The sequence below is a fragment of the Corvus moneduloides genome, chromosome 11, assembly GCF_009650955.1.
Source record: "Corvus moneduloides isolate bCorMon1 chromosome 11, bCorMon1.pri, whole genome shotgun sequence".
Taxonomy (NCBI): Eukaryota; Metazoa; Chordata; class Aves; order Passeriformes; family Corvidae; genus Corvus; species Corvus moneduloides.
Genome location: NC_045486.1, coordinates 5,726,407 through 5,751,364, shown reverse-complemented (window position 1 = coordinate 5,751,364; position 24,958 = coordinate 5,726,407). Strand labels below are relative to the sequence as shown.

The window sequence follows — 24,958 nt, the reverse complement described above, 5'->3', positions numbered from 1 at the left end:
TATTTTATATTAGCTTCCCCCTGCTTCTGACTGAATCCTCCCAATAGACCCTAAAAAAGGGAACCTCTAAAAGGGAGGAATCAAGGTAAGAAGGTAAAATGTGATTTTGAAAAGTACAAACGAGTTAGAAGAGTGGCCAAAAGAAAGAATAAGATGAGCTTCATGTGCTATTTCTCTTTACAGTCTGCAGCTATTTTGTGAAGGATATGAAAGGAACTGCTCCTTTACCACAGCCCAGACAGGCATAAGGAAACATGAAAACTGGCTTTCAGCACAGATCTTGGTTCTCCTTTAGTGAGGCTAAGGGAAACTCCGTCTGTGGGACTACAAGACGGAACCTGTACTTTCACACAGGCCAAAGCCCAAGTCATTCCTCCTTGTTTCTCTCTTGTTCATTCTTGGTGCACAGCAAACTGCCATGAAACAAGGAGGAAACACAAAGGAGGAAACACAGTCCAGTTCCCTGCAACAACTTTGCTTAAAATGTAAGGCAGTGGCAGGGGAAGTGGAGGAATTCGGGTCACAGCTGCTGTGTATCACAGGGACAGAACACAGCACACGAGCAGCACCCTGCTCAAACACAGCTCACCCCACCGCAGCTGCTTGGTTTGTCTACATCCTCAACACCCTCCTCCATCAACATTTGGCTGCAAACGGTGCTGCACTAACAAAAAGGCTGGTGAAGCTCAAAAAATGTCAGATTCCTAAAGGTGCCTGGGTGCTGCCCCTCTTGGAACAGCACTTCCCTATCATCCAACCCACACAGAATCCTGCTGCTGAGCACACACTGCAGGACACAGACACCCATACTTGGTGTTTCATGGTATGAAACCTGTCATGCAGAAACACAGCCAGAGACTGTACAGAACAGACTTTGGCACAAAGTCAGACACTGCCAAACCACAGTCCAGAGAACAACTGTGCAAGGCAAACAACAGGAAATCGTTCTGATTTTTTTTTTTAAATCATGTGTGGGAAATTATAAGATTTTCAAATTTCAGCTTCCAAGTTCATCACTGGAACTACACCAAAAAAAGGAATGAAAAAATCACATCATTTTTCATACTACAAGTGAACTTAATCACAAAGGCATAATGTAGATGGGCAAGTTGAATATGAGCTTTTTATACTGCAGTACAAAAAAAAAATAAAGATACCGATTACCTGCATCTAATTTCATGAAGTATGTTGGCTTTTCAATAACAATGTCACACTTCTCATCTTCTAGAGGCCTGAAGTCTAATGCAGTGAATGTCTGGAGTTCTGCAAACCTAGAAAGATTCAATCACACAGAATATGCTTTGACATCAACACATTTAAACAAATGTACTTCATATGTCTCAGGTTTAGTAACTGTCCATCCAGTCCATTTAACAAGACTGCTGAAAACTGATAGAGTCTGACAATTCAAATGATTTGAAATTATAATGGGAAGGTTCTTCAGGGCTTCTAGAGGTTAAACACTGCCTTTGATCTCAGGAGTGAACAGCACCTTTGATCTCCAAATCAAGGCAGCAGGGATGTAACAAAGAACCTCAGAGCCTGGATCTGTGGGTCCATCCAACTTGATCTGCATTGCCAAAGACACTTAAGCGAGATTTCCATGCCTTGGTTGGAATAATGAAGGTAGAGGCAGTATTTATCATTCCTGGATCTAAACAAGGATGAGCAGTTGTGATGACAATAGCAGGTAGAGGAGAAAAGTCTTTCTCCTCTGCAGCAGTTCTTGACTTGAATTAACCATCAATGCAAAATGGGGGGAGAAAAAGAAAATACAAAAGAATGAATTATTACATTGACCTTAATGGCTCCTGTTCCTTCATCAATTAACTGGCAATGCAGCTTTGAAGTGCTAACATCCAAGCTGTGATGCTCTGCACTTCCTACTCAGCCTGAAGCCTCAGCCCACCTCACATTCCAAGCACAGCCTCCCTGGGAAGGCCGTGTGAGCACATACCCAGATCATCCTCACCAAGGACTGTGTGAACTCACACACAAGTGCCAGCTTCAAGACATCTCACCACAAAGTAGTTACCCCTTCCACACACAGATTAGGCACAGCACCAGCACCTTGCCAGAAAACACCTGAAGGTTAGAACTTCCAATTGCAAGATGATTTCACATCTTTTGCTGCTGCAAATGAGGCAGGACACAATTCCACACAGTGTGGTTCAGACTTTCTGCATAGATGTAATTATCAGAGGTTTCTAATATAAACTCTCAAATTGACCTTAAAAGAAGCAAGTCTTTCCTCAGTATGAAATCCCCTACACACAGCTGCTAATGTCAATGACAAAAATCAAAAACGATTAGCAAGTGAACTTGGAAGCAGCCTTGACAAGAGATTCTTACCAAGACTGCAGAGGGCTCTTGCGTTGACCTTCAGCCAAAAACGCTTGAACGTCGAGGGTGCAATGACCGCCAATTTCTCCTTTCTGGAAAAAGTCTTCTTTGAATCTAACACAAATTAGAAAAAGTCTATCAGCTTTTGTGCAACAGGGCTACCAGTGCCCTGCAATCTCAATTACATACTCAAGACAGTGCTACTTAGTTCAGCAGGGCACTTCATACATATTTAAAACCTGAGTATTTTCCTCAGCATAAATCAAGAATTTCCCACAACTCCCAAAGAAAGATAGTGGTGTCCTTGAAGGTCCAGACATCACCTTAGAAAATAGCACTAATCCACCTAATAACAATCTTGTTATTAAGAATTATTTACACATACCCAAATTATTAATTTAATTAGATTTTTCTACATGACACTTATGCATCACTGAATAACAGGAGCATCACTGGTTGGAGTTTTTGTTTGTTTTTAACAGTTTCTCACTGAAATTTACCTCAGATTTCACAACTCAGTTCAATACCCAAGGATTTTACATGACATATGAAGAGAGAGGTGCAAGAACAGATTTTCTGAAAACAAGTTGCCAGCTAAAAGCACTGTCTAAATTCGTTTTTCAGGACAGGCTGTGATGAGGACAAAACCCATTCTGAAGGGTAATACCAGTCTCAGTCCTGAACCAGATCTAGACACTGACTTCAAAGACAAGGCAGAGGGTCATGCCAGCACCAGTGGCATGGTTTTTTCATCCAGTTTTCCAATATGCAGCATTTTAATTTGGGATGTGGAGAATCCAGGTTCAGATCTCTCCTCAGTCACTCGGTATTTAAAAATGCAGCTCCTGGATCTGTTATAAAGGTACAGGAAAGGCGTTGGTGCTTCAGACAAAAACAGTTGTATTTTGCACATCATCTGATCAAGGAAGGACATGACTGAAGACACAGAAAAATTTTTCTCTCTTCCACCAGGGAGGATTTCAATCACCCATCATACTTCCATAAAACTGAGAACTTGGTTTTTTAAACAACCTGTGCTGCTGACAGCAGCAGCAGCCAGCAATGAAGAGGTATAAACTTTTACAGGGCTTCAGCAACAAGTCTCTGATCAGCAGTAAAACCCATGGCAACAAGCAAACCAGCTTTGTTAAACTAATTTTCAAATCCTTTTCCCTGAGATCCCATTTTTGCTACAACACAGGTAAATCAGAGACCTGTCGTGGTTTCTCTTTACAGCTCGTAAATCAATGTACAGGTTTGTTGCTCTGCAATGCTGAAGGTACTGGGAACAGGTCAGAGATGAATCCCCCTGTTAAGAACAAGTAGAATTCTGTCAATAACGAAAACTATTTTTAAAACCAAGTGCAAAGTATCATACCTATCAGAAATACCTACTGTTGCTGCAGGCTTGCAATGGGTTTTCATTTCACTGAGCCTCTCTCGAACATATCCAAAGTCAGCTTGTTTCCAGAATATCTGCTGGGCTGTCTCGATGTCACTTGCCCTGATGTGTGAAAGAGAGAGGAAACAAATCAAGGTCTGTTGCTCAATTCTAGTAATAACTTCAACAGATAACGTTTTTCCACTGAGAGTGGAACAGAAGAACCAGCCAGTTATTTTATTGGCATTTAAGATGCCAAAACAGGAAGCACTTATCAGCTGCATGTTAGTGAAATCATCAATCGCAATTTAAAGCTATTCTCCCCTAAAAGGGTATACATTTTTTTTAACATTTTTTCCTCTGTTTTTAAAGCTAAGAAAGGAAATACAGCTATTTTAGGAAACTGAATTCAAGGCTAAATCAGAATAATGAAAACATTCTGGCAAGAAGCATTTCTAACAGTGTTTTCTTCCTTAAAAAGTTAATTTTTTTAATCATGTTGAAAGGCTCATTATGAATGAATACACATATTGTATATATATATATATACAGGTGTCCATTAAAAATCATGCTTTAAATTCTAAATATCAAAATAATGTTTACTTCACAGTTATATCAAAGTGAGCACTACCCTCTTTTTTTACCATAATCTACAGTAGACTTTTAAAATTGAACTTACCATCCAGTTTCAACATAATCACACACTGGGTAACTGAACCTGTTCTCTGATCTGCAAGATTTCTCATAACCCCAGCAGGATTTCAGTTTCTTCAAGTGTTTCTGCAACACAGAATGACTGAATCATGTTTTGCAACAGGCAAATGGGAAATGACTTAAGGTTGTTGTTAGCTCTTAAATGACATCTTGCTCATAAATCTTTGCATAAAAGGCTTTTGGTTTGGTCTGTTTTCAAACAGAGTTTGAGAAACAACACCCAGATTCTTCATGCACAACAGAGGCTCCAAAGAGGACACACATGCACAGTAATGTTAGTCTTGTCTTTAATATGTTCTAAGACAAACCCTTTTCCTGACCAATTGGCAAGGAGACCAATTATTCACCATCTTCAATTGCTACAACTCCCAAGAACAAACCACCCCAACAGGATATTTGAACAAACAAACAGCAAAAAGCAAACTTACTTTATATGGGCAAAGAGCATCCTGCTTACAGATGTCAGCAACATGCTGGTTATTGTGCAGAAAGTAGGGGATATGCTCATCTGGCAAGTCGATGGCTTTGTAGCTATATAATGGCTCTTCCCAAATGTTTGGGAATTCAGTAGGATTTTCACCTTGGGAATTAGCCAGAATTTCTTGCAGTAGCAATCCAAACACAAGCAACATAAACATGGCAACCTGTGAGTTCTGTACTTTCTAAATAAAATAGGAAAAAAAAAAAAAGGAAATTAACTGCAGTATTTCAAGGATAAAAGACAAAATTCAGTCAGAGTCAGACACATAGTCAAAGAATTTGTACTTGCATTTCTGGGGTGGTTTCTTTTTCCTGTGAAGACCAAACTTTCACTGAGAGGCCAGACTGCACAACCTCAGGATTATCTTTGAATCATTAGTCATTGAGTGTTATTACGCACTACAAACTCCCAGTCAAGCTAAAATGGGTGTGTTTACTTTAGCTAAATGCCAAGGGATCCTGAGAGTTCAATGTGGAAACTAAGTATAGAGCATGTAATATCCAGTGAGAAGGGAGAAAAAGTAGAAGAACCGGGGGGAGGGGTGAGAAAAGAAGGATTTTTAGTTTCAAAATAAGTATAAAAATAGTGCATTCTCCACTTTCAACTAGTCATTAGCTGAAGGAAAACTATGTAGATGCAAATATAGGGTCACAGATAAGTCTGTTACAGGATGCCTGCTTTTAGTGCTTAACATCATGTTAAAGAAACTTGACTACTGAGTATATTCTATATATCATATTATATATAATGAAAGTGTATTTATATATATACATATACACACACACAGGCCCACACATATCTGTATACCCTAAAGCAGACTGCATACCTTCCTGTTAATACAACCTTCTCATCTAACACCCCTGCTTTGAACCATTAAACTTCCTGAGGAAAAAAAATGTATGGCCTGTATCTAAACTCCACCTTTTTTGGCGTTATAATTTGCTAAAATTTGCATGCTTGCTTTCAACCAAAGCCTTTAGCAAAACTCCTACGATACAAGTAGTTTTACCTGTTTGGTTTGAGAAGAACCGCTTCAGATTTCCCAGGTACAGAAACCTAGAGCGGGGGAGGAAGATGGAGTTAGATGCGTCCCGCAAAAGGAGATTTCCTCAGGACACTGTCCAGCTTCTAGAGACACGTTCCCAGCAATGAAAGCAGCTTTCACAGCCCCGGCACGCTGCTGACCTATCACTCAGGCCCCTTTCCCCGGCACAGTGCCTGGGGCAGGGCGGGGGGGGATCTCGCAAGGATCCCACCTCTCCTCTCATCACAAACCCTGCGGTATCCCCAAAACACGCGGTCCTTACCCACCCCTGGGCACTGGCTCAGGGGCCGTAGCTTCGGGAAGGTGCCCGGCACGCTGTGCCAGGCCGTGCTTGGTTCCACGACAGACCCAGAACCGGACCCAGCCTCTGGCCCAGCCGGACCTGGTGCCCGACCCACTCTTGCCATGCCCGTGCTGGACCCGGCTCAGCCGCCCCGCCCTGCGCTCCCCCGCCCCGGCACAGCATCGCATCTCACCGCGTATCTCAGGGCACCTCAGCCCCGCCGGCCCCGGGGAGCCCCGCGGCCCACGGGACCGGCCGCTGCTCCTGCTCGGCGCTCGCCGCCGGTCTCAATCCTCATGTCCGGGGGCAGCGCTCGGCCCGGCCCCGCCGGGCTGCGCGGGGAAGCGCCGTGCGGGTGTGAGGGAGGGGCGGGCGGCACCGCCGCGCCCGCCCCGGGAGCGCCGCCGGGAGCAGCCGCGGCCGCCGGGACCGCCCCGCCCTGGGCGGCGGGAGCGGGCAAGGAGGCAGGGAAGGAAGGCAGGCAGGAAGGGGGAGCCGGCGGGCCGGGGCGGCGGAGCGGCGCCCGGGTGCGGGTCGGGTCCGGCGGCGCGGCTCAGGTGGGGCCCTCGGGGAAGGGCACCTGCCCGCGGGGGAGCGGCGGCGGAGCAGCCGCGTCTTCCTTCTGCTGCCGGAAATTAAGCGCTGCCGCCCCGGGAGCGGCGAGCGCAGGATGCGGAGGAAAAGGGCCTTTTCCTGCCGCGGCCCGGCAGGAAGCGCAGGCTCCGGCACCCCATTGTTCCAGGCGTCCCCCCGAGCCCCGGCCGGCAGCAGCGGGGCCGGGGTCGGCCCGGGACCGCCGCGCTCACGAACACTCCCAGGCGCAAGGACAGAGGTTCATCGATGCCCGGCTCTCCTTGACACACGGCAGCGCTCCTGCCTGGGCTGGCACCCCGCACCCTCCTCCGGTTTGACCCAATTCCCGCAGTGACGAACGCCGAGGGAGGCACAAGCGCCAACACTCAAGAGCTTTTAATCCTCCACCACAGCCCAGGCCTCTTCTCCCCTCGTTCCCAGGTGGAAAACGAGGAACAAACGCTCAGCCGGAGCCAGGAAACCTGCGGGAGAACGCGGAACAGAAGGCACCGGCAGATGTGCTGATCCCGAAGGGACACCGCTTACCTGAATAAAGCAGATTATTCTACATTTCACATTATCCACAACCCCATCACCGCGGTGCATTTAGAAATAAACCAGCCCCTCGCACCTAAGTACCCACGGCACCACAAGAGTTGAACTGGCATCTGTGACTCTGAATTTCAACTACATCTGGTATCTTCTACCTTAAGTAATATTTTCCTTTCACAGCACTAGGTCCACACCCACCCACTCACCCCAGAACTATTTTTAAGTCTTTTCTCTAAAAGAGAACCAGAGCACACTGTTAGCGGAAAATTTTATTTTACCCTGACCCGTGCTTTTTACAGTTTATACATATTTTACAACTAGAAACCAAAGGGTTTAATTTCACTGTAATAACCATTTCACCTCATATTAAGGATCATTATAGCCCTTCGTAAAATGTAAGCACATAATGTACAACAAACTTGTAGCAGGGAAAAAAAAATAGAACTCTTCTCTCATGTGATTTTGACATGGGATTTTGAACATGGGCTCTTGAGTTCCTAAAGGAATTGAGTACCAGAGTAATCTATTCCTCATCCAAACCCACCTAGATCCACAGAGGCCTTTCCATTAGCAATTCAGTTCCCTCTGAATACTACACCGAGTAACCTTTAAATAACATTTCTTCATACTTGCATATGCAGTGAAAATGAGAGCTAAATTACTTGCTTTCAGAAGGAATGTTCTAAAATAATAAATTTAGACAAATGTGAGTACTAGAAATCTAACCTAATTCATTTCATTTTGCATGTTACTCTTCTAGGCAATCTCAGTAAGAGCAATGAATTGTGTCCAAGCAGACATTAATGTTTCTCCAAAACAAGCAGACAATTACATCAAAGATGAGCAAACCAGGATACTTTAAAGTCCATGTTACCTTCCAACAGCCACTTTGTTTTCTAAGGCTTTGATGATTAAGACACAGAAGGCCATCTGATTCTCAGGTGATAGTAAAGGTTGCACTACAATGGAATACAGAATCCAAAAATAGTCAATACAAATACTTATATCTACTTTAGTAAAATTTAAAAATCTAATACTTTTTGCATTTTTACATCTAAAACAGTTAATGCTGATTGCATGTTAAAATTTCCCTTTTACCTAAGCTCTTCCTGAAAGCCCAAGATAGCCCAAGACATACTCAGAACTGCCTCAGTCCTTTTGGAGCATGTGCTCACATTACACAGGAAATGTTACCTTCAAAAGCACTGGCAGCAAGAGATCCCAATAAAAGTTCAAAGGATAATTTATTTTTTTTTACTGCTGCATTTGTCTACCAAGACTGCAAAAAGATATGGTGAAAACCAGCAATTTATTGATTTGCTGTAGTAGATAAAAGCTAAACAGAATTCCTAATCTTTAACCATCATAAAAAGTTGTTTTCTTAAGAAAAGGCTGAATTAATCTTTGCACATCATAATTCTAACACAAAATAAATCAGTAAAATTCCACAAAGTGTTTTAATATGGACTGAATTTTGTTTAGGGTTGATTGGTTTGGGGTTTTTCTGAAACTTAGAGCAACCAACCATGCTTCAATATGAAGGCAAAGCGTTAAATTCTCAAGTTTTTAGAAGAAAAATCGTACCACCATAGTTTCCAAAACTGAAATGAAGGCAAGAGGGTAATTCCCTACCACCTCCCAATGACAAAAAAAAAAAAAAAGAAAAGAAACGAAAAAAGCATTTTTATTAAAGCAGTTAAGTTTCTATGACAGATGGGGAGTTATAACAAATTTTAGTGTTCTTGCTCTATGGCTTTAATGAAATCTTCATAGAGTAACTGCCTGAATCTCAAATTAGACTAGCATTTTCCATGAACATTCCCTTGCCTGTGCAACTTTAGTGACTAACTGTTCTCCCAGTGAGGAATAAATCCTTAAGCCCCATAGTAAAGTCATATTACCGAGAGGCATTTCTCCAGAAGCAACTCCTCATCCTCACATCTTTTGTCTGTCAGGCCACCGAATACCCAAGCAGGAAAAGAGTTCCCAAATTACAATGTGTACTGGTCTGGGAAAAAAAACCCTCTCCCAACAGAGGCACTGGTGTGATAAGCAAAGAATTTCAACTGCCCAGCATTTCACACGAGTAGGTTCTGAGATGCAGCAAAATATTTGCTCTCTGGAATGCCGAGAGGAAGACGAAAGCTTCTTCCCGCGATTCTCAGCACTCCCAAGGGTCCAATTCAAACATTTCCTCTGACATTACCAAAAATGCAGCTCAACTCCAAGTCACGTGAGTGCTGTTTGACCAATACCTCGCTTAAGGAATGGCATGAGAAATACTCTGCAACCACTGGAGACTTGCTTGAAAACTATTATTAAGCCACAGTTCAATTTTGCAAGAAGTCTAACCCTTGCTACTTATATAAAAGGAACCATGAGATCTGCAGCAATTTCTTTTTAAAAAAATCAGTTTTCTGCATTCTTCTGAACTGTTTTAGCTACTGTTAAAAAAATCAGCTACTAAATCTAGAACAGATCTTTAATAGCTCCGATTTCTGGTGTTTAAAGTTGAACACATAATTACGAGCAGAGCTGTTGTCTCCAGACTGCTCATGAGAACACAAGCAATATACAAGATGAAGATGTAATTTGAAGTCTCATCTGAACCTCACACTCTGCTTTAGAGTACTTAGTGTAAAGTAGTCAGACTAATCTAATTTGTCTAAGAATAATCACCCTGACACGTTCAGATGTTGCAAGTACAAATCTAAGATTTTCCTGTCATAAAAATAACCACCAGTTATGCTTCAGTCAGCAAGCCCCTGCTACTTTGCTATTAAAAATTAACTGAAGAGATTTTAGAAAACTCATATGAAGAGCACTTAAAAAAGACTTCTAAAGTGTTTTTCATAGGTTTACAAGGATTATGAATCAAGGCCTGCTTTAGTACTACTCATGCCTTCCAGTGCTATCTCACGAGGTAACCACCATCATTTCTGCTGTTTACAAGTAAAAAGACCCACCATTTAGCAAAAACTTAAATAAAGGGATGACTGAAGAAAAAAAATTAAATATTGCACAAATAATTTAACTGCAGACAGAACAGACAGAACACTTAAAGCATTGATTCTTCTGTCAACATATGAACTCTATTATATAGTCACATTTTCTATAATACAGGGTTTTTTTACAAGACATTTAAATTCAGCATTTACATAAACAATTATCTTTACAGTCTGTCACCATATAACGTTAGCAGTTCCATGAGGAATTAATTTTGTCTTTGTTTTAAAAGTTCATCTATCTGAGTCTTGTACATGTTTTTCACATCTTCCAGATCCAGTCGGAGTTCCTCAGCCTCCTCTGCCTTCTCTCCATACATCTGGAGAATTGTGTTGTACCTTTGATCCAAATCCTGCAAGGACACAGTTTGTTATCTCACTGCTTTTCAACTTCAAACAAGTTGCTGCTGGGACAGAGTTTTACACTACCAGGGGAAACAAGTGCAGCATTACTTTATCAAAGTGTGACTACAGTGAAGTACACAGTAAACTCTTCAAAAATACTTTGTGCTTTGTATACAGCTAGATTTCTATTCTAGATGTTAAAGGAAGATATTCCAAAGATCCTGCAAAGAATTAGTGCTGGCTTCAGAGGACATACTGAAGCACCTTGAAGTTCAATTGCTATAAGCATTAAAATCAGTTAGAAGACTACACTGTTTTACTACAAGAATGACCAATTTGTGAAATGTTTCAAGAGGAAATTGAACGTTCTGTAGTCAAAAATTATTCCAAAATTTCAAGTATTTCAGTTTCAATTGTTAAACATTAAGATTCAATTATTTCTCCTGTTTCCCGTATGTCTACTGGACACATATTCAGATTCTGCATCAACCTCTCATAAACCCATGCTATTTATCACAACACTCCCTCTACTAAAAAATCCAGCTCCAGACAAGTGCCTAGATGATAGAAACAGAAATGGTCTCTCCCTGATTTAGCACACAGTCCTATGCACAGCACATGTTTCCAACAACTGTGTTTTGAAGTGACTCCCTAACAATGGAGTGGGCATTTTTAGATGCTACTATACAAAAAAAACCAACCAAAACCAGGTTCTTCGGTCACTTATGCTTAGAGATAGATTTGAATATATTCCTAAACTGATAGGATTATTCCTAAAGAAATGCAATTATCTACATTTCACAATGGATTTACATCAGAAATACACTTACCTTTAACTGTGTGCGTAATTTGGGTATTTCCTTCACTTTTTCTTCAAGTTCATCGTTTTGATTTGTTAATTTAACTAGCTCTTCTGCCATTATTGATCGAGTTTTCTCCAGGTTTCCAATTTCCAGCTAAGGTAAGCACACATAACAAGTAGGAGAAGGAAAGAATTTACTGTATTTATAAAACACCATATCAAAATACACAGTAATTAAGCCTTATTCTTAAGCCAGACTGTGAAACAGCACATTTCAGATCCACTCTCACTTTCTCATCACATCTCAATGGCTTGGGTTTTTTACTTTTCAGACAGATAAGTTTTCTGGTTAGGTCCTTGCCAAAATAAAAAAGGAAGCAACAAGTCCTTCTCATGCTCATCCCCACACAGCTGTGCTGGTTCACAGAATTATCTTAACACTGACCAAGATTTCTGAAAAGATACCTGTAGATGTGAAATCTCTCCTTCTCTTAGTTTTAGCTGTGACTGAAGGTTTTCAATTATACTTGAACCTGATCCCATCCTTATTGCATCATAGAGATTGCTCCCACTGGTAGCTATTGGTCCAAACGAGTGATCATGGGGATCATCCTACAAACAGAAGGTTAGAGAAGCTGAAAACTAAGAGAAAAACATGTCCATTTTGGAATCTTCCCTCTCCTAAATATGACATCATTTAAGATTTAAAATGACACTGTGCTAGACAAGCATTTCAATGCTTAAAGCTTGTTTTCAAAACAAAAGCTTAAGGTGAATAGGTACATTTGGGATAGCTCCCTACTGGCAAGTTCTGACTCTTATGCAGGTGCCATTTAACTCTGACATCACGAACTGGATTGACAGGAAAGGAGCAGTCAGTGATGCTGCCTAGGGAGCAGGGGTGTATCCTAAACCAGGAGTGCAGTCAAAATAAATCACTTGTATGTTCTACAGTCACAGGTATCTTGTAAACAGGTTTTAGATGTTTCTGCACAGGACATTACCTTGTCTAAGGCATATACGCTCTTTAAGAGTCATTTTCTATGTTAGTAAAAAGTTCTCGAGGAGGAAAGTAAGTGGTCTGTCAAGAAAAAAAAAGCCATTATAGGTGATCTATCCTACCTGTGAGAGGAAAGAGGTCTGAAGACCTGCCATGTCCACCCCACTTATGGAACTGGAGCGGGACATTGACGGCGTACTTGATACAGTTTCAACTGTAAATGACTTCCGGTCCTTAAAAACAAACAAAGACATCCAATATCACAATTAGAAAAAGAAAAAATGTTCACAACATGCTAAAAACCAGATTCTATAAATAGCCTCCTTTTTTCCACCAACAACTACAGAACACTATATGACAGACTTTTTACTTGCCCTATCACTAAAACACATGACAGTTCAACAACAAACAATTTCTGTGCTGTAACACTTACAGCGTATCTTCAAGATCTCAGACCTTTCAGGAAATTAAGACAAAAGCTGCTAATTACACCAAGAAAGGTTCTCTTTCAAGTATCCAAGTGAGACCCAGAGGCAGTTTTGTATGCTCAAATGTATCACAGAAAGAGTATCTCACACCCAGAAGATATCTCTTCTTAGAATGAATGTTATGAGCAATGTTAAAGCCTTTTTCTTCTTTTTAAATAAAGTGTATGAATTAAATGCCAGGATTTCTCACATGCTAATGATTTACTGATAACTCCTCAAAACAGACTGGCCCCTTTTTCCAGGCAGTGTCTACAAGCATACTAACCTCTGAAGGGGAAAGCAGTTAGATTTTAGAACTGGAAACAGTAAGAAACAAATAACAGAAGTTGTTTTATTTGAATACTAACTGCTAATTAGAGATAATGAATTTAATGACTACTGAGGATTGCTCTATGACTTGTGACTTCAGCTGGAAAGCATGTGGAACATTACACACAGTCATGTGAAACAAAACAGGAATTCAGTGGAAGCAATGCTGGTAGTCTAAGCAAAGAAAACAAGTAGCTTCAGAAGAAAAACTACCTAAGAGCACTCAAAGAACACAGAGGATTAAGACAACAACCCATATTTTATCTCTTCACAGGTTAAATAGACTAATATTTAAAACTTATTTCAGTGAGTCTAACACAACACCTATTTCACTGCCAGGTACTAAAACTTTCAGGTATAGATATCTACTAAATAAAGACAATATCAATAAGACTTAGAAATATTAGGTTTTGGTACCTTGTCCTTTGCTGCTTCTTGCACAAGAATTGCCTTTTTTCTCTCCTGTTCAACTTTCATCTTCTCCATTTCTAACTGAGTAGCCAGCAGTGTCTGCAAAGATAAATACAAGCTGTTAACCTCCTGCCAGCTCAGATTCCAACCATAACAGAGATTAAAGCTGAACTAGGCAATACCTTTTCTTTCTTTGCATCTTCCAAGGTTTTTGCATACTCATCTTTGAGCCCTTCTAGTTCAACCTCATACCTACATGGAGGAAGGAAAGAGGCAGAGAAAGTCACTACATAAGTAATCTCTCTTCCATTCTCTGCAGATTCAGATGCTTTTAAAACAAACATAGCTGCAAGGCTACAAAATGTTATGAATGTAACACTTTCAATCTTCAGCATGAAAAAAAGTATCCTTAACATTTTGTAACATTCTGCAAACATGTTGCATAGCCATATTAAACTCCATTTTGCTACAGTTACAAAGACATGCTGTCAACCGAAAATGAACTCACCTGCTCTTTTCATTTTCCATTTTCTTCAACTTGTTTCTCTCCACTTCCAGCTGAGCCTGGAGACGGGTATTTTCTTGCCTTAAAAGACTATTCTGAGATTCAGAAGAAGACATCTGAATTTTATTAGCAAGAAGTTCTTCTGTGGCAGCCCGTTCTCTCTCAGCAGCTGCTGCTAGAAGAGTTTGAGACTCACCTAATAGTAAAAAAAACCATGGAATTTAACTTCTTTTGATCAAACATCTATAATATGGACCATTTATTTATGCATCAAAACTGAATTTGAGATTTTTTTTTTATATGCAACCAATATTTCTTAAAAAACATATCTTGATTTCTTTTGTGAGGGAAATTAAATATTTTTCACACACAGAGAATCAAAGCAATGGAAACTGAGGCTATTTCAAACTCTTTCAGAATGCAATATACAACTACATATGGCCTCCAGAAAGGAAATAATTTCTTTGGGTCCACCTTTGGGCTTTTAATGTATTTTTCATTTAAAACAACTGTATCAACCAATGTATGTATCATCACCTATGCAGTTAGGTAAGGAAATGACTCCAAACTTTACAATTTGGAATCTCAGCACCAGGCTCCATACTGGAATACTCAAAGCCCTTAGATGCTGTAAGGACATGTACACCTGAACCCCTCCACCTTACAATGTTATGTTAGAGTGTGTTTTAAAGAGAATCAATGGATTACCCGTCCAAGAACCTGGGCAAAACCCCCCCACACCACTTCCCTTGGAGGAAAGCACTTGGTGCTCATCTCTCCTGATCCACCATCTGCACTTTGGGCAAGTGTTAAGCACTGTGTATTGACCTTGAGGTATCTCATATCTTCACCCAGAGCTTCACAGTTCAGTAAAAGCTCGAACTATCTTACTCAGCCTGTCAGAAAGGTTCTTTTCCAGCTTCTCCCATGCAGAGGTCTGTGCTCCCAGCGTGGCCTGCAGGTTCTCTATCTGCCGCAGAAGGGGCCGTGTAGCAGAGGTGACACTTTGGCTCAGTTCTTGGTTCCTGCTCTCTGCTTCCTGGAGTCTCTGAAAACACAAATTAAATAAAATTAAAATCATGTGATGGATTGGAAGATTAATACAGAATTCATCTAAATAAATCGCAGCTGCTTTACCTTCTAAAATGATTGCTTTACAATCTAGCATTCATGTGGTTCAAACTCACAGTAAAGTGTGAAATTCCAAGAGAGAAGTTAAATATGTTTAGATACATAACAGAGCAAGGGCCCAGAAATTCCAGACCTCTGGACATCATTTGAAACATTCTGGCAACGATCTATATTCTGGCCCTTAAGAACAATAAAAATATTCTTAAGAAGCAGACAAAGAGTCATTCAAAAATGTACTTGCCATCAATTTTAGATGACTATCAGAAAATTAATGCCTGTATTTTGTCTCATATTTAAAAAGGACAGCATTCTATTTAAGAGGCATCATAAAAAATTCTGACTTTTTTCCACTATGTGATTAAAAAATCACTTCCATTAATATTTTCATTGCTCTTCTGTAAAGGATAACCACTGCAGGTAACCAGGAAAATAAAGCCTCTCTTTCAGGCTGTTCATGCCACTTTATTTTTGGGTTTTTAGAAGCCCTCCTTGCAGTTACAAGCTGGCATCTTCTGTTTATTTTAGTACCTGTTGTAGTTCACCGATTTCCTGCCGTAAATAATCTTCTTTTCTTGCTGCCTGCTGCTCTGCACGTTGCAGTGCCAGTCTCAGGTCTGCCACCTAAATAAACCAGAAATTATTACTCAACTCTTGCCAAAAGTTATATCATCACCTATTCCTTGCCACAGTCCTACACCATTTTCAAACAGTGCTAGACAGGATAACTTTGTTTACAAGAAAAGGCTTCATTTTTGCATGTACACAAATAGTTACACTGATTTCCTTATCACTAAAAATTCTGTCTAAGAGGTAGGAGTACTACAAACTTAGAATAGAGCCTGTCAAAGTAATTTCATTTAGACAAGTAAAATTATAAGTACTTTTAAATAAAATTAGTATTTTAAAGGTTAGCACAACCAGCCCTCAACACTTAACAAGTTCCATGGGAAAGAAATCCTCTGGGTATTTGCTAAGTACACAAAAATGAGCTCCACCTGGTTCATTACGTCAGGAGTACACAGCACCTCAGCACTGTCACCTGTTGAATTAAAGAGTTTATTGACTGCATTTCAGACCCACCTGAATTGCCAAAGCTTCTTGTTGCTGCCGAGCCTCATCCTGGGCCTTTTCCAGTGCTAACCCAAGCTCCTCCTTTGCCTTCATTTCCCGACTTAGGGCTGCTTCCTGAGCCTCACTGTCCTTCGTAGCATTAGCTTTATGAAGATCTGCAAGTTCCCTGGGGAGAAAAAAACAAACAAAAAACCCAATGCATTTACAATTTATACAATGCCAACAGCAGCTTGGCAAATAACTTTGTTATTTTAAATATTTCACAAGCATTGCAGAAGAAAGAGCCACAATCTGAAGGCGTGATTGCTTTGCTTACTTGTATGCACTGTCGAGTGCTGCCTGCACACTCCTGTTCCTTTCTTCAAGCTCTTCCACTTCTGCCTGAAGTTTAGCAAGGTCCTTTTCTTGTCTCTCCACAACACTGTTCAGTTGTTTAATGCTGTCTCGATGCTGCTTCTCAAGGTCTTCCTTGCCATCAAGCACCTGTCCATGCAAATAAGAAACATGAAACAAACCCCAGGACACGGGGCTGACAACACTCTCTGAGGACAGTGACAACAATGGCAACCAGTTTGGAATGAACTCACACGAAGTGACTAAACCCATCTAACACTTGGCAAGAAGAGAAGGATTTTGCTTCCCTGCCTTCCCCAGAGGAGGGAGCTGCTCTTCACCACAGTTTCACACAACTCCACATACCACATCTGAAATTTGTAAGGTCTTGTTGGTTCAATCACTAACTGCTCGAATTTTGGTGGTACAGGTTTTCCAGCTCACATGGTAACAGGAGTGCAAGTGCAAACAAGCAGCTGAAAAGATCCCTCGCTGCAATTTTACAGGGAATACACATATAAATCACAACTCAGTGCTCCAATAATGTGAAATGGCAAGGTCCTGGCACAGGCTGCTCAGAGAGCTACCCCATCCCTGGAAGTGTCCAAGGCCAGGTTGGATGGGGCTTGGAGCAACCTGGGATAGTGGAAGGTGTCCCTGCCCATGGCAGGGGGTGGAATGAGATGGTCTTTAAAATCCCTTCCAATCCAGGGCATTCTGGGATTCTATGAAATAGAGAACTCTCCAGAAAATTTAAAAAAAAAAAAAAAAAAAGTCAATCTATCAAGAGCCCTCCCAAAAGGGAACTTTGCAGCTAATATAAAGAGCTTAAAAAAAAAAAACAAAACCAACAAAAACCCCAAATATCTCACCTGTTTTAAATGCTGCAATTCCTCTTCAAATTCCTTAATCTTTCTGCTCTGTTTTGTGTTAATATTTTCTCTCTCTTTCTCTTTGGCTCTTAATTTCTTAATAATGTTGGAATTGTGCAGCTGCTGTTTGGAAAGCTTTTCTCCTGTGAAGAAATTGAACATAAAGCTAGTGCATATTGGTGAAATTCTATGGATTCTCTCTATTCACCTTGCAGGAAGCACCTCTCCTTGCCGTTTAGTCCCATGAAAAAAATACTCCAGCAAATATGGAAATACTTATTCTTACAATGTTTTTTCATGCAAGTTCTTAAGTTTAAATCTATCTTATCCTGAGATACCCTTGCTACACTGAGCTACAGTGAGATAGGATAGGATAGGACATAAAAGGCTTTGAAAATAAAGCAAGTGAGCTCATCGTGTTAGAAAAAAAAAAATTAAATGGCATATTTGTTTAGAAACTATATTTTACTTCCAAAACTGAAAAGTATTAAAGGAGACACTGCAAAAATGCCATGAGCAATGCCCTCATCAGATTTCTTCTGAATGGAACACAGAGTGTTGTTCCACACGTGCTGGTTTTATCTCTCAGCACCTTTTAATGCATCTTGCAGGAAGCACCTCTCCAGCCATCTGTCCCTGCCTGACCCCTCCTGTTGCTCTTTGCTACTCACTAAATGCTTCAGAAGTTCAGAAACATCCAACATGCTTCAAATTTAGCACTTTTGCCCACATAAAGAAGGCCTGTATGCATTGCCAGTACACTAAAAAAAAAAAAGTTAATTCTCACCTTCCTCCATTAATCCTTTGATTTGCTCTTCTTTTTCTTTCAGTAATTCAGCAGTTTCATTGGAATTAAGTCTAGTAGCCAATTCTTCTTTAACAGTCTTTACTTCCTAAATAATAGGATAGAATACTTAAGACTGTTTATTAAAATACATGTAGGGAAAAATGCAGAATTACACTGAGCACCTTTTTCTTCTGCCTTTCCTCTCTTACTTTGCTTGGAAAACAATTTAGGTTGGAAGGGAACTCTGGAGATTATCTGATCAGAACAGATTGCTCAGAGCCTTATTGCATCAAGTTTTTAAAACCTCCAAGGATTGAGACTCTGTAAATCCTCTGTACAATTTGTTCCAACTGCCCCATCCATTTAATTTTCTTGAAACTTCTTCAACAGAGAAAAACCAACCAGTCCTATTCTCACATAGATACTGGATAAGTTTACTAGTTCAATGCACTGCTGTGTCAACACAGGGATAAACAGCTGAAAAATATTTGTTTTCCAGTTACAGATTTGAGTTTCCTTTTTGCATTAAGGTAGAGAAATGAAACACTGTGACACCACATAAAGAACATTTAAACCTCATAAACTTTGCTGCTGTAGATTTCTTTGCTCATTCCAAATCAATCTGTCATCAGCCCTTAATTTTCCTACCCATTAATCCTCTAAAGAAGCCATTCCCATTCTTCACCCCCTCCTCACATCCCCAGGCCATTGTCCCTCACCAATGCAAATACATATTTAGTACAAGTTGAATGAGAGCACACATTAAATCTCTTTTTTTCCCAAAGCAGACCAACTTAAATGAGTTCCCTAAGCTGGTTCACAGCATGGCTGCAAGAACACAGCTGTGAACAGCGAGCTGCCCGGATGGCTGGAAACAGCTCGTGCTGGTTACTAACAGCACATGATAGCACCTCTCAGCCTCATGCTTTTCCCTAGCTTAATTTTTATTGATTTTCCTCAAGAAATCCAATTGTGTCATAAAATAATAAATATTAATTTCACAAAAAAAAGCCAAATTACCTTTTTAGCTGCATCTCTCTCTTTGCAGGCTAGTTGGAGCTTCTTCTCAGCATCTGCAATTCGCTGAGCAAACTCCTCTTTAAGAGATGAAAGGCTGCTGCTCTCTTCTTTCATTCTAAACATTTCACTACATTTAAAATGAACATTCCAGAACAGTTGCACAGTTATGTGACATGGTTTTAGAAAGTATTTTAGTTGTATTACACATGATAAGCAGAAGTCAAAAAATCTCATATCTGTATTAGAAATCCTAATCAAAGATCTTTATTAATTCAGTAGTTTACCCATGAAAACAACTAAATGCTTGATTTATCTTAAATGTTTTGCCCCTTGATAAAGCACTTTTTAATTAATCATAGTCTGTATCATATAAAGGGTAAATCACTTAAGTTAGGATCAATTTAGTCATTAAACAACAGGATCACATATCTGTAAATTTTATAACTCAATATTTGATCAATGAGCTGGTAAATACAACTTTCCATTTTTTCCCCTTTCAACTTTAACCAAATTAAATAATGATTTCAGGTTTTTCCCTACAACCAGCCCTTCTTCCATACTTTCACTGCCTACATTTTAGCCAACAAATTACTTAGTAAATCAGGTTCATCCCTCTGTATCAGGAAACTCAGTCTTTCTTAATAGCTGAATCCAGTCTTATAATAAAGACCTTTATTAATAACCAAGACTGATTCTCCACATTTGTCATTCCCACAGCTTGCTTACTGAAAAATCTTTCCCCAGCTCCTTCCCAAAAGAGATTTTGGCCCCAAGAAATAACACGTCTATAAAAAAATCCCATCACAGCACATGCAATCATTATTTCCACCTTTCTTGAACAGTGCACATCCCCTGTAACCTCTGCTCTAGTCATAAAGCTCCTTGTTTTATCTATTGTCTAAGACTGTATTACAGCAAAGCCACAGTTACACCACTGAGTGTATTTCCATACTTACTCTTTGAGGTTATCATAAGCTTCTTCCAGGCGAGCCCTTTCTTTACTAGTACTTAATAACTGTATTTCCCTCTTCTCCAGCTTCTCAGTTAATGAATCAATCATCTGGACAAGGTTTTTACAGATAAAGATCAGATGAACGGGACAATTAATACACAAGAGGGGCAGGCTTTCCCTTCCCCCCCACCACCCCATTCCCTCACAAGATTATTTACTGGTCAGTGTTTCCAGGAATTTGAGGTAGGAGTCAGTGAGGATTACCATATTTCTGCCATATAGCTGAACATAAAGACACCTGTTTTCTCAGGTGTAGAAATGCTACTAAATCAGCACTTGCGGCCCAAGTAAGTTCCTCAAAAAAATCATCAACAGTGATATTTAATAATGCATGAAGTTCTTAACTAGAGCTGATAGCCTATAAATCTATGGCTTACATCAAGCATTAAAACTGCCTGTGTTCTTTGACCACTCTTTACAGAATAATTTCTATGGGAAGGTCTCTTCTGTGAAACATTAGCACAGAGCAGCAGAATAGCTTCAGATGAGGGAGGAAAACTCACTCGGGGTCAAAAGCTCTTAGCTCACATCCTCAAAATCACTTAATGCCAGATTTTGGAAAGCTGAATATAGATAAATAACAAAAATACAAGAAAATATATAAATATAAACACCAAAGAATTAAAGTAACACATTTGACCTACTAAGGCTTCCTGTTTACCACCCCTACTCACAATTCCCAACAATGACAACCAGGTGGATCAGGTGAAACCAACAACTATCTGGCCAGAAATTTCACCAGAACTGTTCCACTACAGGATATCAAGGAGAGTTTTCTACAGGGTCAGGTAGCTCAGCATTGATTAATTCATTCAAGTAAGTTAATAGAAGAGATACAGGACAATGTAAAGAAATGTCAGCAGTTTAAGTTGTAATTAAAGGGTGCATTTGCAATTCATGTTTTAGTTACCTTTTTAAGCTCTTGCTTTTCAGTGTCCTCTTCTACCACTCGTTCCCCAGCATCCTGCTGGGGCTCAGCCTCCTCCTTCACAACCTGATCTTCAACAGTTTGCACAGCAGCAACCAAAACAACATCTGGCTGCTCAGAATTAACAGGGGTTGCACTTCTGCCACTCTCTTCCATCTCAGCTTCCTCAGCATGTAACACCGGAGCATCATTCAAGTTTTCAGACTTATTTTTCAGGGTGTCAACCGTTTCTGGCTTCGGCACGGAAGGACTGACAGCGACAGACGCTGAAGCAGAAGCCCTGCCTGATAACTCATCATCTGAATTTATTTCACTTACACTCCTGCTATCCAAGGACTGCACACTGAATGAATCAATTCTTTCGAAAGCGTCCGAGGAGCTACAGCTCTCAGTCATTTTCTGGAAGTCATCTAAGCGATTATAATCCGCACAGGCAGACGTGGATAAGAGCTGGAACGACGTCTGCATGAGGTGAAGGCTGGATTTTGACTCTGCAGCTTCTTGTCTGGAACTTACTGAGCTCTCACTTATCACACTTTCATGGTCCAGGACTTCAATATCACTCGTTGTGGAAGTGCCTGAGGAGAAGGTGCTGATGGGAGGGGATGGGGTATTGCTTTGTCTGTCCTCAGTCTTCTTCCCTTCCAAACCCAGGTCTTTTGCGGCTGCTTCGAGGGGCTGAGAAGTGCCCTCGGGTGCACCTGCTGTTCCATCCCCTCCTACACTGGATTTTTCAGTAGAAGAATCTTCAGCTTCTTCCAAATTTAGAGCAGACACCTTTTTGTCAGTAACTTCATTTGTGCTTGCCTCATGCTGGACATCAGATTTAAGCACAGCATTCTCTTCTAATTTCTCCTTGGGAGTATCAAGGTTTTTCAAGTCCAGGACAGCTACGGAGGAATCCTTCCCTTCTGCCTCGGTTGTCACTGGCCCTTCCAGCTGACTGGAGTGTTGAGACTCCTTTAAAGTGCTTTTCACCTCCTCTTTGGGTCTCTGTGATTTGGCTGGAGGTTTGGATACCACTGGATTTTTCTGTATACTCTGAACGTCTGTCGGGGAGAGAAAGGCACTGAAGAAGTTTTCGGATTCATCCACTACTGTCCTCCTCACCGGCTTAGTGATGGCTGTGGGCGATATCGGCTGCTTCTGGGCTTCTGTATTTGAGCTTAAGCCCCAGGAAGATGTGTCCCATCCTCCACTTATGAGAGAATTTGTTCCTAAAAGAAAAGGAAAAAGGAGAGCTAGGCAAAAAAGCCACTCTGAAGGTGTACAGGTGAAAGCAAATGTGGCCTCCTGCTTTCCTAGAGTGAGAGGAGTCCAGGCAAAACAATCTGAAAAGCTGGCATTAAGAGAACTACACATTTTAAAAGGAGGGAAAAATGACTAGGTCTTAACAGTTATCTGCAAACAGCACATAAACACTTCATACACCATTACAGAAAACAGAGGGGAAAGGTTTTAAGTATTTTCAGAATTTACACTACAAGAAGGGTTCTTGCCCTCCAGTTTCTGACAGGCTTCATATTTTTCCTCACACACCCAAGCATTAGCAAGGAGCTGACACTAAAAATCAGCAGCAGCCCAGCTGAGAATTTTCTTCTCCTGTGGAGGAGTACTGAAATGTTTAGTTCTGAAGCTGCCCTAAAACTACATCAACAATTCCTATTATTGTATTTCTTATGGGTTTTCCAAGACTTGTCAACAGCAAGAACAAGAATTTCAGCATCAAATTTCAGTAGCATCTGAGGTAAGAAAGATAAATCAAAAAACAATATCCAATTTTGTACCTACAAACATAATCTGGGTAACATAACTATTTCAGGCTACTTAAAAACAAACTCACTCTATACAGCAGCATCTATTAAAAACGCTGAGTTACAATATTTAAAGCTGGCTTCCACTTTCACAACAGTTGATAGCTGTTGGCCTCAAATCTCAAATTCAGATAATTACTGTTTTCATTGCCAAAAATACTACAAACGTGTGATTTATTGCTACAAACAGCTGACTTATTGCTACCTTGTCCATGATTCAACAGCTTCAGAAAAAGCTCTGAACCAACATTCAGAACACATTTGACACCTCTTAAAAACAAGTATGTTTTCCCTGAGAACCAGATGCAGGCTGATCTTTGCTGCTCTTCTTATGAATTACAGAACTACCATAAATACTAAGATATAAATCAAATTTTGAAAATGACTGGACAAGTCTAAAGCTTTGAGAAATTAAGCATGACAGAATTTTCAATAAAAAATTTTTGCATTTTAAGATGACAATGGACTACTTACATGATTGCCAAGCCCACAAAGGGACAAAGACATCCAAAACTAACCTTTGCTGAGCAACCAACTTTCAATTGCTACAGCTTTCAGTTTTCAGAAATCTCACTCTGCTGTGGCTTCACCTGGAAATAACTTCCTCCTCCAAATACACACAGTTCTTCTAGATATAGAGGGACCCTGATTTGAAATGACTTTGTTTCCCACCATTTTTTTTATTTATTCTTATCTTTAAGATATTATTTTGGGGGGTAGTTTCTCATAAGAGGGCTCCTTTTTGTTCTTTCTCTTCCAAACAGCAACTTAAGGCTGACCGTTCTGTCAGGTTCTCCATTAGCACACGTACAGGGGAGACACTTCCCCATAGCCGCAACAGCCTTTCCACCAGCACATTCCTTTCAACAGATGTTACAGGATTATGAACTGGAAGCCACGAAAAGTGGAAACTTCACTTGGTTTACATGGACCAGACTTTCAGTTTCTACTCTGCCATCCCTGCTGGAAAGAGCAAATCCATGCACACCTCTGAAAAAAGCATGATTCCCCCTTCTTTATTACTGAGCAGTTTTTACTAATTATTAGCCCCTCAACAAAAAAAAAAAAAAATAAACAACGCCTTGAGAAGCAGGTATAAGAAGCTCAGAGCTACCCATGCGATAAAAGCAGGACACTGGTGACACCAGCCAGGCTCTGAGCTCAGCCTGCGACGGCTTCGTGCCGGTGTCACCCTGCACGGGGGGCGCGGGAGGGACCAGAGCGCGGATTACATAAACCGGGGGGCTTTGAATTATATTAACCAGGGGGACTTTGGGCAGGGGGGCCGGTTAAACCTCCCAAGGTAAAGGGGAGACAGCAGAGGGGGCGGGCGAGGGGAAGGGTCGCGAGGCTCGGCACGGCGGCTCGGGCCGCCCGCCCTTACCGTCACCGTAGTCGGGGATGACGGCGTCGGGCCAGGGGCTCTCCTCGGCCTGGATGTCCAGCACCCGGTCGATGGACTTCTGCGCCTGCGACAGCGCCTGCTTGGCGAAGCTGGACAGCTGCGAGGCGTTGAACCAGCTCATCCTCGGCGGCTCCGCAGCGCCCGTTCCCCGCAGCTCCCCCCGCTGTCGGCGGGGCCGGCGGGCTGGGCCGGGCGCGGCGCTGAGGGAGCGGAGCGGAGCGAGAGCAGCCCCGCGCAGGCGCCGCCGGATCCACGTCGCACCCGGGCCCGGCGCAGCCGCATCCGGCCCGACACGTCCGGGAGGCGGGGCCGGCACCACCCTCCCTCACAGCGCCTCGAGAGCGAGCT

The 24,958-nt window shown here is 41.3% G+C and overlaps 2 protein-coding genes across 4 annotated transcripts in view; both read right to left on the bottom strand.

Moving 5' to 3' along the window:
* The window catches only part of EOGT (EGF domain specific O-linked N-acetylglucosamine transferase), a 20,040-nt gene extending 11,709 nt beyond the window's left edge, over positions 1-8,331 (bottom strand). The window contains exons 1-8 of one of the 2 annotated variants that reach the window (XM_032120430.1): positions 8,247-8,331; positions 5,929-5,975; positions 4,867-5,100; positions 4,404-4,504; positions 3,739-3,847; positions 3,558-3,652; positions 2,353-2,457; positions 1,165-1,271 (exon numbers count right to left, since the gene is read on the bottom strand). In XM_032120430.1, the coding sequence (XP_031976321.1) occupies positions 1,165-1,271; positions 2,353-2,457; positions 3,558-3,652; positions 3,739-3,847; positions 4,404-4,504; positions 4,867-5,076 (727 nt within the window). In that variant the 5' untranslated portion in view covers positions 5,077-5,100; positions 5,929-5,975; positions 8,247-8,331. Of the gene's footprint in view, positions 1-1,164; positions 1,272-2,352; positions 2,458-3,557; positions 3,653-3,738; positions 3,848-4,403; positions 4,505-4,866; positions 5,101-5,928; positions 5,976-6,440; positions 6,624-8,246 lie in introns of those variants that run through there. The other variant, XM_032120431.1, reaches the window with a different exon arrangement.
* TMF1 (TATA element modulatory factor 1) lies at positions 7,624-24,847 on the bottom strand. 2 transcript variants are annotated; one of them, XR_004242269.1, is made up of 18 exons: positions 24,590-24,847; positions 21,374-22,608; positions 20,408-20,511; positions 19,452-19,578; positions 18,432-18,537; positions 17,645-17,787; positions 16,756-16,922; positions 16,449-16,605; positions 15,897-15,989; positions 15,129-15,285; positions 14,241-14,433; positions 13,915-13,984; positions 13,739-13,831; positions 12,647-12,757; positions 11,990-12,136; positions 11,553-11,678; positions 9,274-10,730; positions 7,624-8,331 (listed from the first exon to the last, which is right to left on the bottom strand). XR_004242269.1 is itself a non-coding variant. In XM_032120429.1 (17 exons), exons 1-17 carry the CDS (start codon positions 24,729-24,731, stop codon positions 10,587-10,589), a joined length of 3,315 nt encoding a protein of 1,104 aa, XP_031976320.1. In that variant the 5' UTR covers positions 24,732-24,847; the 3' UTR covers positions 7,624-10,586. The 2 variants fall into 2 exon arrangements, 1 of the variants encoding a protein (XP_031976320.1); XM_032120429.1 differs by having other exon boundaries at positions 7,624-10,730.
* Positions 24,848-24,958: the final 111 nt, after the last annotated feature.